Source organism: Mustela lutreola, chromosome 4 (genome assembly GCF_030435805.1).
Source record: "Mustela lutreola isolate mMusLut2 chromosome 4, mMusLut2.pri, whole genome shotgun sequence".
NCBI classification, from domain to species: Eukaryota; Metazoa; Chordata; class Mammalia; order Carnivora; family Mustelidae; genus Mustela; species Mustela lutreola.
The window spans coordinates 161,947,903-161,967,938 of record NC_081293.1 but is presented as its reverse complement, the minus strand read 5'-3'; the positions used below and the strand labels follow the sequence as shown (position 1 = coordinate 161,967,938).

The 20,036-nt window shown below is 42.7% G+C and overlaps 2 protein-coding genes across 13 annotated transcripts in view; one reads left to right on the top strand and one right to left on the bottom strand.

Moving 5' to 3' along the window:
- Window positions 1–20,036, top strand: part of ELMO1 (engulfment and cell motility 1) — a 526,731-nt gene that overhangs the window by 56,164 nt on the left and 450,531 nt on the right. The gene's annotated exons all lie outside the window — the stretch shown is intronic.
- LOC131829622 (small ribosomal subunit protein eS21-like) lies at window positions 8,702–8,950 on the bottom strand. The gene has a single exon (XM_059171581.1). The coding sequence runs from the start codon at window positions 8,948–8,950 to the stop codon at window positions 8,702–8,704; it is 249 nt and encodes an 82-aa protein (XP_059027564.1).

Sequence of the window (20,036 nt, the reverse complement as noted above, 5' to 3'; positions counted from 1 at the left end):
AGGTCACCTTACCTGAAAACAGGCTCAGAAGACAGACTGTCACCTCCAGGAGAGCAGAGCTGCCTCCCAGGGGTAAGCGCCATTGGCAGGTTTCTAGCGACTGGGGAGCAAGATGCCAATTTGATGGTGACTTACTGTGAGAAATGTAACCGGGGCCACTGGCCCTCTTTGATGGGCAGATTTCCTTTGTATAGCGGACTTCAAGGGAAGCCTGGTGGTAACCCGGACAGTGGGTGATGAGCAAGGAATCACAATGAGGAGAGCTGGCCAGTACGATCGAGGTCTGGAGGCATCCTGCAAGGGGAGCCTGATTCCTCCATCCTGCACCGGAGCCTCATACTTGGCAATGGGACATGGAGGCGCAAATCTGTGGCGGGGCTGGTACTCCCTAGGGTAGAGCTGGGTGGCTTCCCAGACTCCAATTTTTCTTTGCTTTCATGGTCGGCCACCTCTCTGCATCTGACTGATGGGTTCTCGCTTTAGATATGGTAATAGCCTCAGCCGGGTTGTGGACTCTCAAATGCCATTGCCTCTCTAGGATTCTGTGTTGACTCCTGGGTTGATTGGACATGTTTCACTCTCAGAGGCATAGACTGCTTTATTCAAGTGCCTTAGAGGTCTCCCCCTTGCCACCACTAGCCACGTGGGAACTTGGGCTAGAGAGAGGCTGTACTCTAGAATAGCAACTTCCCTTTTGCTATTTGTTTTTTTAAAAGTCTGGAGCCATGTAAAAGGAAGGAAAGACCAAAAAAAAAAAAAAAAAAAAAAAAAAGGCTTACCTTCTTGGAATATCTTGTTATCTTTAGAGTTCTTTAATTTTCCTAGGTTGCAGAGACTTTCAGAATTTTGGCCAAAATAGATACTTTTCCCTTCTGAGAGCACTGGTGCCCCTCCTCTGTGAACCAGAGGTATTCAGATTTCAGAGCACAGTCCGTGTGGGGCTGACTGTTTGTGTGTGTGTGGTGACGAGAGCTCTCTTTCTGCAGCTGAGGCGTGAGACACCCTGGCCTCCTATCCCCCCTTCCCTGGAGTGTTTGCAGTTCCTTCTTGCACAGGTGCTCACATCTCTGCCAGGGCACTGTAAGACCCCTGGGTACTTAGCTCTGGAACTTAAGGTTCCAAACGGCTCCGTATGCAAAAGCCACTTGTCTCCGGGTGGGTGTCGCCTGAGGTTGCCCAGCCTTGGTTGAGGCTTTTGAGTGCCAGAGCTGGTTTTTGAAGAGCTGCCTGAAATCTGGAATGCACATGAGCCCACAGAAAGAAGCAGTGGTTCTGTACAGCTTGTCGGGGAGGGACCAGCCAAAAAGGGTCTGGGTCCTTTTGTGAGTGATGAAGGGCTGGGTGCTTTCAGGTGTGCATCCCAGGTTCTTCTTCAAAGGAGGGTTAGAAGGCAGTTGTGATTTTTGCTGAGAAGGAGCATATACATATATGGATTGGCTTACACTCATCCAAGGTAAGGGTCTTCAATGTAGTATAATTTTATATTTTGTTTTCTCCTCTTTCCATGCCATGATAAGGCCTTCACACAAATGCCTTTAGAAATGATAACCAGGGGCGCCTGGGTGTCTCAGTAGGTTAAGCCTCTGCCTTCAGCTCACTTCATGATCTCAGGGTCCTGGGATTGAGCCCCACGTTGGGCTCCCTGCTGAGCAGGGAGCCTGCTTCCCTCCTCCCCCTCTGCCTGCCTCTCTGCTACTTGTGATCTCTGTCTGTCAAATAAATAAATAAAATATTTTAAAGAAAGAAAGAAAGAAAAAGAAAGAAAGAAAGAAAGAAAGAAAGAAAGAAAGAAAGGGTAACCAGAACATGCCTGCTTTGGCGTCTCCATACAATGGGAAATTGAACCCCAGGTTCAGTTGGGGGTGGGGAAGCAGCATCTATACAGTCACCAGGTCGGCTGCTGAGCGGTGGCATGGCCATCTGTGATCTCTGGGGGATGTCTGCAAACACAGTGTCCTCTCACATGACCGCCGGGTCACCAGGTGCGCAGAGCACCTGGTGGGCAGACACAAGAGACTGGGGGGCAAGGTGGTAAGTGTCTGCAAGGCTGTAGGAGCAGACTTGGTTTCCATTTGCAAACAAAGCAAAACTGAAAGCCCCACATGATTTCTGGCACTAGTTTTTGCCATCTGTTTGATTTTTTTTTTTTTTTAAACGAGTGAGGGGCTGTGATGAGTATCAAACTCTGTGGCCCAGAGAAAGGATTAGAAATAGAATCACCTGAAACATGCTATTCAAAGCAGGTAGGCCCTGAGGTCAGCTGAGGGACCTATAACTTTCACTTTCATTCTGTCCCTGGGCCTCCTTGCATCTGGGAGTCAGAGAATAATAATAAAATAAAGGCAGGCTGTATCAAGAAATGTGATCCTTGGGGTACCCTCCTAAGCTGTGCCTCTGTCAGTCAGATTTTCCATGTGCTGGAAAGAGTTCTGCCCTTCCCAGCTCTGCCAGGCATTCCCCTCAACGAGGGGGCATGGGCTGGGTGTGAAACGGATCCCTCCTCTTGCAAGTGGTAAGGCTGACAGCTGTGTAAGGAAGTGCTCCCTGGAATGGGCTTCGGGTCTCTGCTCCATCAAGAGGCAGACTTCTATTCCCAATGACAGCTGCAAAGTACAGATTTATGGCAGGGTCCTAGCTCTGAATTCCAATTACCACTTGAATTTCCAAAGAGTCTGCATTTCCCTGTCTGTGGTGCATTTTTACAACTTGCCGCTGTGATGACCGATACACAATCATCCCCAGTGACTAGTATTTCTAACCAAATGATTTACAGAATGAGAGCACAGGTGATGCATATTTAACGCTTTCTGCTCCTTGTGAGGTGAGAGTGCTGGGAAATCTGTTGTGCATTTCTAAAGGATGGAGAGTCAGGTGGGATGGGGACAGCCAGGAGATTGTGGAAGCCAAGTGACACCTACGAGGTTGTGGAAGACATGTATTTTTGTTTACAATAATTATTTTTTGTTTCAGAGAACGGTTCTCCCTGATGAGGGTAGCAGGTGCCAGAGCGTTAATAAAGGATTTTGGGGGACACTTGTATTTCATGCTTTATGCCCGCCCGTAGGTAAAGGCAGTAGCACTCGGTTCTACAACTCTTTGACAGTCTGTTTCCTGTGCTCCAAGGATGGCTGGATTCGTTATTGTTAAGAGCAGGATATTGAGGATTTGGAGACCAGCATGTCCCCTGAGCTCATGCTGTCATCCTTGCCTGTTAAAGCTCCACAGGGCAGGAGGATGGAAAGTGTGTCTCCTAGTTTGACAGTTTGTGGCTCTTCCAGACTCTTGTACAGGGGTCATGTTTTAGCAAGGGATTGAAATGTACAGGTTTCAAGTAACAACTTTGTTGCTTCTGTTAGAGGAAATCCACATGTCTGTCCACATGCACGTCAGCACAATGGAGGGAAAAAAACTCAATGTTTTAAAATAGATCTTTAAAAACATTACCAAGACTACTTAGTGCTTTGAAAAAAAAAAAAATCCTTCTTCTGAACTTTGAAAGTCTTTTTCTCCACACATAAAGGAAAGGCCTTATGTGGCTGTTTTGCTTAATGTGGGTTGGTTTTATTTTCGACTCTTTGAAAGCCAGCATAAAGGCTAAAATTCTATGTGGAGAAGTAAAAGAATGAAAGGAATGACGAGGTTTTGGGTATGCTAAATTAAAGTGACAAGGTACAGATAACAGGGCATGGCTGTGCCCACAAATTAGCCCTCTCTAATTTGCTGCTGGGGAAAGTACTGCTTTGGTGTGCATTGTAATTTCTTTCTTGAATTAAAAGTTTAGAAAGTCTGGTTTGCTCAAAAGTGAAAACCTGAAAAACATATGCCTTTCCGTTTTGAAATGGCCCATGGTTCCCTATGTTCAAAGAAGTGTTTGAGCAAAATCTTGCCTCAAATATATGTAAATTATATGGTTTCATTTTTAGAAGCCACACTGTGTGTTAGATTATCTTGTGTGTGCCTTCAAGTCAGCTTTTCCCAAAGTTTTTGTCCCAATCTGTGTTGGGCAGGTGGCAGCTGTATTTTCTGTGGTCTTCTCTGTAACGGAGGTACCATGTCATGTTTGGAGTGGATTCCTGATGGGCGAGGGAAGGAAAGAAGGCCTGAGCAACTTTCTCCAGCTTTCATGTAGCTCCAGGAAGCCGCTCAATATCAATGGGGATCCAGGAGGACATTTGGTTCCTCCGGCTACAACATGTCCTACCCTACTATTCCTGTACCCCAAGCTCAACTTCCCAGAGGGCTGAAATAGCACTCTGTGAGATGAATTAGCGTATTATAAAAAGTTGGCCACAGAGAAGGTGGCATAAGACTCAGGATTGCTTATTACTGTACTGTAAAAGAAGGCAGTTCACGATCATTCACCTTTTGTTTCTAGTTTCTCTGGATGTTTTCTCAAGGAAAGCCCCGCGGCCTCCATATCAGATGGTCTGCTCCTGGGTGCATATGCTGCTCACATGAGGTTTGAATTCATCATGGTTCCTCTACACATAGACGGTTGTGGGGTTTCCTAAACAGGTGCGAGGTAGAAACAGTTTTATGGTCAAATAGATTTGGATAAACAGAGCAGACAGATTGCTTTACTGAAGGACTTTTCTGGGCCTTGAATGTGTATACACACATGTTGTAAACTGTCAGGACAGTGAGTGAAGTGGGCATCTGGCTCAGGAATATGTTCCTCAGTGTGTCCTTGGGGCATGCTACCCCAACGTTTGGCTCTACCTGCCTGTTATGGGTTTAATTGTGTCCCTCCCAGAAGACATAGGCTGGAGTCTTCCCCTTGCCCCCAGTACCTCAGAATATGACATTATTTTGCAATAAAGTCCTTATAGATGTGATTAGTTAAGATGAAGTCATACTGAGGAGGGTAAGCCCTAATCCATGATGACTGGGGCCCTTAATGAAGGGAGTTTTAGAACATAGACACATGCACACTGTAGGACAGTGCCTCGGGAAGCTGGAGTTATGTTGTCACAAGTCAAGGAACTACTGGAAGCTTGGAGGCACCCCTGGGGTAGATCTTTCCTGAGCACCTTCAGAGGGAGCATGGCTTGGCCCACACCTTAATCTCAGACTTCTAACCCCAGAACTGTGAGACAATATATTTTTGTTGTTTAAGTCACTCCGTTTGTGGTGCTTTGTTGTGGTAGCCCTAACAGTCTTTGCCATTCTAGACTTGAGGCTTCTTTTCAGGATGGGCTAGAACCACATCCCTAGCTCTAGAAGCTTCTAAGCCAAGCTACTCACTGATTTCTTCTGAATTGGGGGTTCCTTCTTTGTGTATGTTGTTTGTGGTACTTCCACTGAGGCCTGGCCTTTCTTATTGACCTGGAACAGTGGTTTCTAACTCTAGTTGTACAAAGGAATTATCTAGGAAGCTTAAAAAAGTACTAATGCCTAGACATTACCTAATTAATTAGAATCTCTGGGAGTAGGACTCAAGTATTTCCTCTGAAAGTTCTCTAGGTGATTCTAATGCACATGCAGGGTCAGGAGTTGTTGAAGAAAGCAAGGGCTATGCTGGCTAAGTGTGTTGGAGGGTGGGAGGCTGGGAGATAGAGGCACTGGCCACAATTCAGCAGGAGGTGGTGGATCTCCCGTTGAAGCCAAGGAGCTGGGTTCAAACCCTGGCTCTTCCCCTTACCTAGTGGCTCTATACTGTGGCTTACTCATTTATACAGTAGGGATTATAATGACTACCCAGTAGTCTGTGTAGGTTGCTACACAGTCTGTGTAGGTAGCGCCTCACCAGACTTAGTTCTCACAGTCTGGAGCCTGGGAAGTCTTAAAATCAAGGCGTCTGCACATTTGGTGTCTGCTGAGAGCCCCTTTCCTAGTTCCTCTTCTTGCTGTGTCCTCATGTGGTGGAGGGGCCAAGGGAACTGTCTGGGGTCCCTTTTCTAAGGGCATTAATCCCATTCATGTGGGCTCCACCCTCATGACTTGATCACCCCCCAAACCCCCCTATCTCCAAATACCATCACACTGGGAATTAGGTTTCAACATAGGGATTCTGGGAGACATGGACATTTAGTCTGTAAATAAATGAGAGGGTTCAGTGAGATGCGCTGAGTCCAGAGTCAGGGTCTGGGAGATAAGCATTAAAGACTGTTGGTAAACCAATCAGGACACCTTGTGATCCTCTTCTCAGTGAGTCTCCCAGGGCAAGAACAGTCTCTCCCTGCAGCCTGTTGCCCTTCATCCAAACCTATTCCTTGATTACTCTTTCTTATTCCTCCCTCCCTCCCCAACCTCCTGCACACTCAGTCGGCTTCCAAAACAACGGAAATCTGCGTTCTTGGTGCGGATGCCCTCTTGTCAACAAATAAAAACATTGGTTAAGAGAGTATGTTTATTCCTTAAGGAAGTGGGCTCCAGGCCGAGGATGAGGTCACTGTAGCTCATCCCACTGTGGGGTGCAGTTACGGCTTTTCTAGGTGGTCATTCATAGCCAAGAGTGGGCGGCTAAAGCACCGCATCTGAAACACTGCCCTGGAAACCTCCAGAAGAGGAGGAGCCTTAGTCTTCAGTTAATAGGTAGCTCAGCCTCTTGTAAGAGACTTCTGGCTTCTGGCTCTGATTCAGAATTTAGCCTGGTCATGCCTGCCAAATCCAGATCTCCAGCGGCTGGACCTGGTGCGTGCAGTTTCAAGCTCTCCAGGCCATTCTGACGCAAGGGCAGAGTTGTCACCTCCGTATTCTCTACATCTGTGTGTATGTGTGCGTGCATTTTGTTAGGTGAAAACCTAAGCCCTCCTTCAGTGCTTCATTCAACACATATTTCATAGGTGTCAACGTGTGCTGCTGGGCTGACTTCTAGATGGAATATGCTGGAGAGCCAAACACTCACGCTCACCTGAAGCTTCTTTCCTAGTGGAGAATCCAGAACATAAACAAGCAAACAGTTATCTGAAATAATGTCGGATTTTGAGGAGCACCAGTAAGAAAAGAATGTATGGGAAGCAAGGGGGGAAGGACAGGGCACTGTGGTGCTTAGGGATCAAGGCAGGCTTCTCCAAGGAGGCAACATTAGAACCTGAGTAAAGACAGGGAACAAGCCACAGGGGAATTTGGTGGTGGTGGTGGTGGTGGTGGGGAATGTTCCAGGCAGAGGAGCAGCCCTGTGCTTGGTGTGCTGGAGAACAGAGGGCCAGTATAGCTGGCCTGGAGAGGGGCAGGAAAAGAAGTGCAGAGATGGGTGGAGGCTAGACCATAGAGGCCGACGGGATATAAATATGGCTTGGAATGTTTTTTAAGTGTGATGTGATGCAAGGTTTTGGGCACGGCAGTGACGTGATCTGATCTGTGTCTTAAATGGATGATCCTGGAGAATGGACTCCGGTGGGCCAAGGATGCCTGAGTCCCAGTGAGGACAGCTAAGAGGTAGATTTTCAGGCACTGTCCAAGGAAGCTTACACATATGCTGCTGGAAAAATATTAAACCAGTTCCTCGGCAGTGTTGGCTATATTTAGAACTTCCAAACAAAGTATAGAATATGTACTTTTTACCCTTCAAATAATTCTGTATATTTTTCAGTATGATATCTGCAGTGTTATTTCAACAAGACCGCAAGTTCAAATAATTTTGTGTTCATTTGCGTTCGTGTCTTTTTATGCATGTGCAATCCTTGATAGTTTTATTATAGATAACAGTAAAAGATGTAGTTTGTCAGGGTCAAATTTCTGAGGCAGGCTTTTGAGTAGATCTAGAATTTAGTGTTTTTCTGACAAATGAATTTTGTTTTCCTGCAATCTAATTATTTTCATCACTCTTGTTTATAAATATTGTATCTTTTCTAATGACTGGTGCTTTTTATTTGCATCTGTATCATTTCATTAATCTTTTTGAACATAAGTAATTATAATTTTTTTTTCTTAAGATTTTTTTTTTATTTATTTGACAGAGAGAGATCACAAGTAGGCAGAGAGGCAGGCAGAGAGAGGGGAAGGGAAGCAGGCTCCCTGCCAAGCAGAGAGCCCGATGCAGGGCTCGATCCCAGGACCCTGAGATCATGACCTGAGCCGAAGGCAGTGGCTTAACCCACTGAGCCACCCAGGCGCCCCTGAACATAAGTAATTAAATGTGTGTTATGGACTAAATGGTCGTGTCCCTCCAAAATTCATATGTTGAAAGTTAATCCCCAGTGTGATGGTATTTTGAGGTTTGGGGCCTTTGGGAGGTGGTTACGTGGGAGGACTCTGCCCTCTTGAATGGGGTATGTGCTCTTAGAAGAAGAGTCCAGAGAGCTAGCTCACTTTTTTCTTTCTGCCATGTGCTGATGAAAAGGAGAAGTAGACAGTCTGCAGCCAGGAGGAGGGTCTCACTAGAAATCCAACCATGCTGGCAGCATGACCTTGGACTTCCAGTTTTCAGACTGTGAGAAATATATTTCTGTGGCTTATGTAAGCCACCCAGTCCGTGGTTCTTTGTTACAACAGGCCCAAATGTACTGAGACAGTGTGTACATTGGCATATGATTTGTATGCATTTGTTTTCAGTTTGTGTGACCAGAATAGGTATAGGCATTCCATGGATTCTCTAAGTAACGTGTTCTACACAAACCATAAGTAACATATAGAAGAACCCCCTGAAAATCCACCCCACCTATGTATTTGAAAATTTACCAAAAACTGACATCATTTTATTTATTTATTTATTTGGAGAATTATTATTGACAGCAAATATTCCACATCTGTGATCCTCTCAGACGTTCTTTGAAACCATTCCATCAGCCTTGGCCAGTTGAAGAATGGAGTCCTCTGACTCACCCATCCTGCTAATGGCCCCACAGATACAGGTTTTAAATTGGCTGTTGAACCTGCCTGTCCCCTTGTCAGCCTCATCCATGTTCATCTGGATGGACACGTGATCCTTGGTGATGATAATGTGGTTGCTGGCAGAGTATTTTTGCGGTATGTGGAGGTCCACAAATTTGCCAGCATTCTTCTGCATGTCCAGGACATACCTGCTCCCATTGCCAGGAGCATAGAAAGGAAGCGTTGCATTCCCCGGGCAGCCATAACCAACATCGTTAAAGTGTTGCCTAAAATAATCTTTGATTAGACACTTTTCTTGTCACACATTATAAGATAAAAATGGAAGGTAGTAGAAACATTGTACTTGGTAATAAAAGGAATAAATATGTAGAAAATAAAGATCAAAACTCAAATAAAAACTCTGAAACTGTAACAAAAAATACAAGCCATTGAAACTATGTAAGTAGACTCATTTGTGAAGTATTTCAGAATTTTTGTGTCAGATGCCCTGTAACATAAATGACAAGTAAAAATTCATGAACTTGCTGGGCAGATAGAATTGTAACCAAGTACGCAAAGTTGATACCCTCACCAATGGGACAAACCAACTGCATTACCTCTTGATATGAGGTCTGACACCACTCTTGTTACATTTCTGCCAAAAATCCATTACCAGCATCTCGCTGCAAAGAGACATTAGAGAGACCCAAGTAGAGGGATATTCTACAAAATAACTTTTGTAGATTTAACCTTACTTTTCAAAAATGTCAAGGTCACACACACACACACACACACACACACACACACAAAAGGACTGAAGAACTAAGTGATCCTCGCTTAGCTGTTGGACTAGAGAAATAAACTCTGTTCTTTTATGATAAATCATTGTGACAGAGAAACTTGAATAAAGCCTATAGATTATATAATAGTATCGTATCAATTTGAACTTCCTGATTTTGATAATTGTGCTGTGATTATATAAGTGAATGTTCTTGATTTCCAGAAATACACATTGAAGTATTTAAGGAAAAAAAGCGCATCACGTTTGCAACTTTCTCATAGATGGTACAGGAGGAGGAAGAGCTTATTTCCTCTATTCCTCCAGGTTCTCCAGCTTATGCCCTGCACATTAGACTGACAAAAGGTGGAATAATGAGAGAAAACCAGAAGTCTATTAACAAGTGCAGCATGCATATACACGGGAGAAACTCAGTAATGTGTAACTCAAAGGGGTGGTTGGAACTTTGGCTTATATAGCTTCTTAACAAAACAAACAATAAATTTCAGAGAAGTGATACAGACAAAAAGGGTTTTGGGCTTTCAAGAGTAGCACCTATGGGAAGGTGAATATGTAGGGCAACTACAGGAAGATGAGTGTTAATTTAGTGAGGCTTGTTTGTACAGGTGTATTTCCATGGCACCCCACCTTACATGATAAGATTGTCTTCTTCCTGGTTTGGGAAGCAGGGGACACCTTTATGGGGGAATTTATGTTCTTTTTTCAGGCAGATTGGCAGAGGACAGAAAGCTCATCCTGTGTCTGCTCTTTTAACATTTGCCTTCAGCTCACAATAATCCTTATGCTAGAGCAGCACATTTTGGGGGTGGCATACTCTGAACTCCTTCACTGTTCAGAAATATTACAAGAAAAAGAGATAAATCTACTGGAGTAAAATGTTAGCATAGGGGAATCTGGGCAAAGGGTATATTTCATGTTCCTATTGGAATTTTTTTAGTAAATCTTAATTTATTTCCAATTATGAACTCTAAGTTGAGTTTAGTTTATTTTCTGCCAAATTTCTCCCCCTACCCCCACCAAACTAGTGTTTTCTAAATGGTAGGAAAAAGATTTGTTTTTTTTTTTGTTGTTGTTTGTTGTGTTTTTTTTTTTTTTAGATGTAAGGCAAGTGTTTCTTAGATTGCCTTTAATATTTTATCAACTAGCTAGAGACACTTCAAACATCATCTTGTATCAACAGAGCAATGTGAGTCTTGACATGCCAAGAGAGCCAGTTAGAATAAAGTGGACCAGTGGGAAGTATTTTTCTTATGCTTGATTCTTAAATAGCCTTAAATAGTCTTAAATTATTGAATGGAAAACTATCGTGTGATTTAAAATATTTAACTCATACTGTTCATAAACCTGCAGCTTGGTCTCCTTGTTTTGAATGTGTTTTAAAAGAGGACATAAAAATTTACTAAGAAGTGATAAATTCATTGTAGAGGGGACTTCCTGAATAGTGAGAGTGGTTAAGTGCTGGAAACTTGTCAAAGATTTTGTCCACCCCTGTAGTCTAGAAAGAGGCAAGACTATTGGTTTTCTCATGCTCTATGTATAAGTTTACCTGGGTATTGGTCTGTAGATGGTTCAAGCTTTGACTCTTAAAAATGTTTGTAATCACATAAATTCCTATTTTTGTTAATCTCAGAGCCTACGTGGCATTGAGAATTCACCTGCTATTATTATAAATAACTTGGGGTTCCCTTGTGAATTGTCATTAAGAAGTAGTAGCTAGTTCCTGCCATTTAAATTTTAAGTGGTACAGAGTTGTGGATTACTGAGTACTTTTATACAGATGTTTGTCCACTTCATGAGGAAGAGTTTTGCCTCTTTCTATCTGCATTATCTACTGAACTTTGACAAAATGGAAATGCAAGCGTTTTAATCATTATACCTAATGATTATAATACCTTTAATCAGGTATACCTAATACCTATACATTACCTAGAGTAATGGTACTGTTTTTGAAAGAGCACTTCTTTTCTTGTTAGTACTGATCTAATGAATGGACAAAGATTGTGAAATTGGATGTTCTCTGGGGTCCTTCCTTACTCTAGAGCAGCTGTATAACTTTAAATAAGCTTCCACCAGCCCTCACTATTTGTGAATTTCATATTTGTGAATTCACATACTTGTGAGTATTTATTTATAACTCTCCATCAGTGCTTACAGTGCTTCTGCAGTCATTCACAGATTGCAGACTGCAGCAAACTGAAAATTTCGAGCTGTCCAGTGAGCACATTGCCCACAAAGGTCTCCTAAGTGCAAAAGGTTGTGCTCTGCTTAAGAGAAAATGTGTGTGTTAGGTAAACTTGTCAGGCAGATGTTACAGTGCTCCTGTCATGAGTTCAATGCCAGTGAATCAGCAATAGATATTAAATAAGATGTCTTTAACAGAAATACACATAAAACAAAATCATGTATTGATTGGCTGACCAAAAATGTGGCCAGTGGCTCATAGGAACCTAGTCTTGTATTTTCCTCTAGGAGCAAAAATCAGCATTTGCTAAGTGTTCCCATTGACTTTAGAGAGCATGACTACTGCAACGAGAGAGAACGGACTCTTTACGTGATCTCTCTGAATTCCAGCTTCCTTATAGGTAGGATGACCATGTATCTGACTCCTCATATAGCCCGGAATGAAGTGAGAATTTATCAAAGAGTGTGCTGGTTCATTGGGTCAAAGCAAGGACTGTCAAACAAACTGGGTCATATAGTTATCCTATTGTAGGTAGTATGGCACTTATAATAGCTAATTTCAGTAGTATTCAGCAAAATATTGATGGATGATCTCCTACTTTCCAGGTAGAACATGAGGTAGGATAGAGCCTGACCCTTTGTAGGAAGACCTTAGTGGCTTAAAGGTAATGGACAAGGGAAGAATGAGGCAAGATAAGGGCCTGTTCAGGATTTTAGGAGCAATGGAAATCTATTGAGAGATCCTAAGGAAGGAAGTGAATGAAATTGGGAGTGGAGGGGGAGAAGCAAGTGAATGCAAGCGACCTGTCAGGAGGCTACTGCAGTAGTCCCAGCAGAAGTGATGGTGAAAGTGGAGGTGGAAGAAGACTGGGAGAGACTATCTGACCTATTTAGGAGGTCAGATCTGTTGGTCTCAATGATGAATATGAATGTATGGAATGAGAAAAAAAGAGCTATGGGGAGTGATTCTCAAGTTGTGTGAATAGAGGTCCCTTTTCTGAAAAGAAGCAATGTTGAAGGAGAAACTTCATGGTGAGCAGAGTAAAGAATTTAACAAGTTAGGTAAGTGTATTTACATAAAAGACCATTTATAAACTTTAGTCCCCCCCTTTTATTACTGGCAATAGCAATTTTTAAAATGATTTTTTTTTCTCCCCCTGTGTTTTTCTCTGTGGGTTTGTGCATATTGGCATTCAAATCTGGTTACTGTTCTTTCATTTTCCATAGCATTCTTTTGCACACATTAATTGCAAGCCAGTTAGTGCCCCATCTCTTCGGTTCTGCCACTATCCACAAAGGAGCAGTTTTCCTGGTTCAGGTTTTAGATCTGCTTCAGGTTGCCCAGGAGAGACAGAACCGGGGGCTGCACCTGGTATCTGGTCCAGGTGCCTACACAGGCCACCAGGGGCACTCTGATATTGACCTTCCAAGGATGTGGCTCTTCAGTGAGGACCTCCAGTGCCCTCCAGTGCAGGACCCCCAGGCCAGCATGACTGGTTTTGTGGGAGTTTTCTCCAGATCCTCCCTTTGAACTTGGGTTAGACTTCTGACTTCTTCTGTCTTTGGGATTTGTTGGGAGGGAAACATTCCTCTCCCCACTTAGTTTCAAAAGGCCTGGGTCCTTCTATTTGACTGACAATAGATTAACTGGCAAAAGGGAAGGTATTTATTTACCTGTGCTCACAGAAGTACTCAATATTGGGTAACTTGCTGAAGTAAAGGTTTAGGTACCAACTAATAAAAAAGATGTTTAGAGCGTCCGTGGGAAAGTATAGAAAGTTCTGTTGGGCTTTTTGATGCTAATGAATAGCTGAATTCCCACTTCCTGGTGCTAAGGGTTAGTCTTCTCCCTCTGGTCAGAGAAGCGGGTGGGGGTGGGGGAGGAGTCCATGTCAGTGGAGGATGGATTTGCTGGAGTCTGCTTAAGTTTAGATAATTGTCTTTCTGTGGCTGTTGATTGTTCTGATGTTTTCAGTTTAAAGTAATTTTATACCACTTTGGTGGACTGTGAATTAATCCCTTCACACTCCAGGTTTCCTTTTCTGTCAGGACAAACCCAGCCCATCAGGGTCTAATTAAATCGAATGTCCTAAGAGAGGGATTCTGGATCCCTTTTTTCCGTGGGTAGAGGAGAGGCCCTCTATCCTTATGCAAATATATATGCACCTTCTGGTCATTGATCCACTCTGCCTATCCCGGAGTATTGGAAGGGGAAACCCTGCTCAGGTCAGGAAAGGTCACTCCTCCTCCTCCCAAGCACCGGTTCACCCTTCATTTGCATGACTGTGAGAGGCCGCTGTGCTGACTCACCCCCAGACGAAGATCCGCTTCTAGTGCTTTATCTTTGTCCACCAAAGGCCAGAGGCTTAGTCTGGCAGTTTCCCTTTTTTGAAACTTGTAAGACCCGCCACATCCTGTGGATACAGAGATTTTTTAACTAATGGGTAAGTAAGAGATGCTGTGAATTAACAAGTTCACAGATTTCTTGCAACTTTTTGATCTTGGATAAATGAAAAATGCTTAAAAAACAGTGAACATGAGGTCAGGGCTTTGATCAGAGGTGTCATCCTAAACCTTTGCTAACTTGCTAACGGGTTCAACCCTTCCCTCTTGAGCTGCGTGAATCCGCTCTTTGGTTAGGAAACATTTGATAATGTTTATGGGTTCCTAAACACAGGAAGGCTTCTCTTTTTCAGTTAACGAGTTTTTGTGTGTGTGTGTGTGTGTGTTTTTTTTGTTTTTGTTTTTGTTTTTTTTTAGCCGAGAAAGGAGTAACCTGTTAAGATGTGATTGTGTGTGCTTTTGCGTACTGCTTTGCTTCCAAGGAGAGGCGATAATCAGGGAGACAAGAACAAAGAACCAAAAATTACTTAGTAGAAGTTCTAGGTTTTTTTTAAAAAAGTGATTAATGTTCCCTTTATCTGGCAAGTGGTAAGGATGCCTCAGATATAGTATACTCAGCTTTTTGCAAGACTTCCAAAAATGTATTAATAAGTTCTTGGACAACATGAAGAAATGGGAGCCGGCTGCTGATACTCTCACTCAGACACAAATACACGCAGACACAAATGGTTGCATAACATCACATTTTCTGCCCCCACCTCCTCTTGCCTTCCTGGGCTTCTTGGGTGTCCAACGTGCTGGCCTTTAGCCAGGACTCACTGGTGTACTGGTCATGGCCTGCGTCCCTTATGCTTGGTCATTGTGGACCCGGTGGTGGTGTTAAATATTTTAAATGTGATCTCAGGGTATAATAAACTAGAGCTCTTGGGAAAAGCTGGGCAAAACTGGACTAGAGCCAAATTAGCTCCTTGGGAACTTCACCCATGGTGCTCACACCCCATATATAATTAAAATGAAAATCATAAAGTAAGTGTTAGGAAATCCAACACAATGCACATTTTCTCTTGATGATGACCTTGTGTTTTTTAGAACTATTGAGTAAAAATGTTTTATTTTCTCCTGGATTGGATGCTCTTGATTTGTTAGTGCCTTAAACATGAGGCTTGGTTGGACTCCGGAGTGGATCTCCTAAAGCAGCAAGGCAAGGAGAGAACTGGGAATCATGGATTGATTCTGTTTATGTTTTGAGCTTCTATCAGTAGTTGTCTTGGCTTAAAGCGAGTGAAAATTGTTTGCATAGCCATTTAGCGTTTATGATAACGTGTGGAGTTGTTTAAAAGAAAAGCACTGCTTAAATTAAAATAGCACCACGAACAAATAAGCCTTAGACGTCTTGGAATGGAAAGATGAAGCATCATACTCCACAGAGGGATTTACCACAAAACTCTAAATGTATTAAACGACCACTTTTGCATATTGGTTTAGTTAGATTGTTTGCTTTTGGCTTTGGGGTAAGTAAGTGTGCCCCTGCCCAGGACAGACCTCCCCCCCCCCCGCCCCAGCGTCATCTTCATTTTATAGCTGATTCTCTTGCTGTGATGTGAGGCGCTGTCTTGCAAAGCCCACGATGTGGTGGGATTCTGGGTGAGGACCTTTCAGGCCGTCTTTCCCTTCAATGTCACGACACATGGTGACTACTCAGCGCCCAGAGTGAGGTCAGAAGGAGAGAGGGGGCTATTCTTTTACAGGCCTCAGCCACCAGGGCTGGCTGTGGCTGTATTTGCTATCATCAAAAGCCTGTCTGACCAGGGAGATGAGGTCTCGTGATTGCCGCTCTCTTCCGTTCGATGCCAGGTTGGAAAAAGGAAGATAATTATGAAAAAGGAGCGCTGGGGAGAGGTGCCAACTGCCAGATCCCTTGACGAGTGAAGGATGTATCTAGAAACACAGCTGAAAACACCCATTAAATATGTAAACTAGACTGAAGCAATTGGCAGAAAGGAGAGTGGCCATTATTTATTGAATTACTGCATTTTGATTGGTTTGGAATTTACTTCTATATGTTTCAGTTAGCCCTGGGGAGGACAGAAAAGTTTATTAGTTCGACTGAAAGTTATAAAAAGTGTTATTAAGTGGCTATAATTTCAAAAATGAGATGTGTAGGTTAGGGGTGGATAAAAAGAGGTTATCTTTGGAAGATTCTATTTTGGACCTTCCTGGCTTTGTGATTTGGACGTAACGGTGATGGCATATTGAACATTTATTATGTGCCCATGTCTCGTGGAAGCGTTAGGCGTCATGTAATCATCACAGCCAACCTGTGAGGGAGCAGTACCACCCACATTTCACAGAGGAGACACTGAAGATTACGGGATTTGCCCAGAGACACCCTGCTGCTTAGTGACAGAGTCGTTAGTGATCGTGAGCTCAGAGATTACAGCCTTAATCACAGGATGCCGTGTTTGTTGTCTCAGTCACTGTTCTTATTAGCTTCCTTATTTTTAAAATGCGGGGACAGGACTAAATTATTTATAATAAATCAGTGAGTTTTAGAACTAGAAGCTCATTGCTTTAAAAAAAAAAAAAACCAAAAAACTGAGCAGAGGCAGTGTTCATCCTATCCTCACTGCAAAAGGTCAAGATAATGACTAAGTGGTAATACTAGCAAGTATCTGTAGCAAATGAAGTCATTTCAGGGTTTTCGTTCTGACAATTATTTTTATTAGTGTTAGTAAGGGGGACATGGCAAGCAGGTATTTTTGAACCTCTATCTCCGTTGCGTTCTCATTTCTCTCTGTATCAATCTCCGCCCCACCAAGCCCGTCATCCTTTGGAGTTGCTAACAAATCATGTGACAAGCCATCAGCTCACCCAGGGAGTGATGAGTAAACGCAGAGGGGTGGCTGAGAGAGGGGAATTTCAGGGGAGGGAAAATTCAGGGGAGGAATAAGAAACACGCCAGTGATGAAGAGAACCAGGCAGAGACTGCATTTATTCTGTGCTTTTCAAATGAGAAGGCTCTTTAACTCTACCTCGTTAGAAAACAGGCTCCTTCCTTCTTTGGAAGAGAAAAGATTGCTTCTCCAGCAGACCATAGGTTCTTCTGCCTCATGCAGTTTGTCGAGACGTCCTTCAAATACATACAAGAAAGTTCAGAGATACTTCCATTATTTATTAGTAGAGGAATGTCTCCTTCTTTTGCAACTGGTGTTTCACGTCAGAGGACTTTCTAGGTAAATAAATACCGACACTCAACAGTTTTATTTTAATAAAGTCTGATAGAATTTTACATTTTTGTTAAGTATGCCATCTAGGCAAATGGGGATCTATAATAGATATGCGTTGTTTAGTGAAGAATAGTAAAGTATTAATACACACCCATCACCCAGCTTGAGATACACAATGTTACCAGGAACTTTGAGGCCCTGATCCATTGCTCCTCCTTCATCTTTGTAACCTTTGTCCTGAATATTTCATTCACGATTTTTAAAAAAAATTTTTTTAGGGTTATATAAATATAGACAATATATTTTGGAACTTTCTAAAAATGGAATGATCTGGATGCACTCTGCTGTGACTTGCTCAACGTTGGTTAACATTCTCTTTCTGAGATTGACCCCTATGGATACATGTAGCCATAGTTCCTTTTCACTCTTTGTAGTGTATTCCATCTTTTGAATATGCCACAGTTTTTCTCAGACATTTGAGTTGTTTCTTGCTGTGAGGATGATGCTACAAGTATTTTCGTACACCTCTCCTAGTGCAGAGGAGTAAGAGTTTCTCTAGGATGTGTACCTAGGAGAGGAACAGCTGTGATGTAGGGCGTTTACACACCTACCCTCTCCTAGGCAATGTTACCATGTCCCCAAAGGAGTTGTGCCAAATTAAGTTCTCCCTAGGAGCACATGAAATTCTCGTTGATCCACATACTTTCAACACTTGGTATTGTCAGGTTGTATAAATTTTCTAGTCTCAAGGTTTATAAAAAGGTGTCACATTGGCGTTTCTCTGAAGTTTCCTAATTACCCGTGAGGTTGACCGTTTTTTCATAGGTTTATCAAACTTCATGTTTTCTCTTTCATGAAATGCCAACGTGCATTTTGGTTGCTTATCCTTTTTATATTATCATTATTATTGTTATTATTATTATAGATTGTATGTTTAAAAGTTTGCTCTTTCTGATTCTTTATTGCTGGTGTATGGCAATGAAAATAACATATATATTGATCTTCTGTTAAACTTTGACAAACTATCTTATTAATACTAATAGAGTTTCTGGTAGATAATTATATCCTTGAATAATGACAAATTTGCTTTCCCTCCTCAATCCTAATTTATTTATTTGACAGAGAGAGAGAGAGAGAATGAGCAGGAGCAGGGGGAAGAAGGAGAAGCAGGCTCCTCACTGAGCAGAAAGCCTAATGTGGGGCTTGATCCTGGTATCATGACCTGAGCCGCAGGCAGATGCTCAACTGACTGAGCCACCCAGACGCCCCATCCTCCTCAATGCTTATGTTTGTTTTTCTTGTCTTATTGTGTAGGCTGGGACCTCCAGCACAATATTTAATAGAGAGGTTGTGTATTTGACCTCCTTGCTTTGTTTTCAACTTTAAAAGGAATGTTCAGTGGTTCATCATTGAGAATAATGATTGTTATAGGCTTTTTAGACATCCTTTGGGAAGGAAGTTTCCCTCTATTCCCAATTTTTCTACTTTTCTAAAAGGCTTTAAGAAATTGTGATTGGCCTGTATTTTAGTGATTCTGATGTTCTGTTTAGCCGTGACAGAAGGGAGTTAGATTTATTATCAGTGATTGATGATGATGCCTGCAGTGGAGGTTAGTGTAGGGGAGAAGATAGCGAGAAATAGTATATGGTTGCTATAGTTTATTTCTGCTTGTTTTATATGCTGTAAAATAATTTCTTGCAAATTACGGCATTTTTTAAAAAGATTTTATTTATTTATTTGACAGACAGAGAGAGATTACAAGTAGGCAGAGAGGCAGGCAGAGAGAGAGGGGGAAGCAGGCTCCCCGCAGAGCAAAAAGCCCAATGCAGGGCTCTATCCCAGGACCCTGAGATCATGACCTGAGCTGAAGACAGAGGCCAACCCACTGGGCCACCCAAGCGCCCCAAATTACTGCATTTTGACTATTATTTCTAGCGTTTTGTTTTTATTTTTGTTTAGCGTGTTCTAAGTCCATGACTGTGACTGAAACTTGAGTCCAGTATGCACCAATTTTTCTATTACAGTCTGGTGATACTTAATTTGTACCATGCTTAAGTAACCAGTTCTTTCCTCTGTAGGCTTCCCTAGGTTCTCCAGGTCACACACTTACTGAGTTGAACCTGTTACCTGTTATTTTTCACTGTCCTTTGAGGAATTTCCTTAAAGTTCTTTATAGAAATAAATGGCTTGCCCCAGATCTAATCACTTTATTTATCTATTGGTTACTCATTCACCAGATACGTATTGAGAGCCTCCTATGTGACTAGAGGTATAATGGTGAGGAGGGCAGCATCCCTGCCTCATAGTTTACACTCTAGACTGAAATTAGGACAAGAAACAAATAGGTGAGTGTGTAATATGGTGCAAGGCAGTGAGAAGTGGGGAGTAAAGGAGGGTGAGTGACAAAGGGAGGAAGAGGGTGATTGGGAATGTATGTGTGCTGGTGTGTGTGGCAATTTTACTGGCATTAGGTTATGTAGGTTATGTAGAGAAGGCTTCTGTGCGGAGCTGGCATTTGGGTGAGTCCTGAATAAGGAGAGCAAGCAGCTGGGGGACGTTGTGGGAACAGTGGGTGAAAAGCATGGTATTTCTGAGGCTCTTCAAGAAGTCCCATGTGGCCGGAAGCACGTGATCCAGGAAGAGCAGAGTAGGAGATGGGGACAGGGAGAAGCAGAGGCTAGAAAATGTTCAGCTTCTAAAAACTCCTTATCAGAGAGATTTTGCTTTCATAT

What these genes read in the sequence shown, in the direction of transcription:
- LOC131829622 (XM_059171581.1), bottom strand. Translation starts at nt 8,950, where the DNA reads ATGCAGAAGAATGCTGGCAAATTTGTGGACCTCCACATACCGCAAAAA.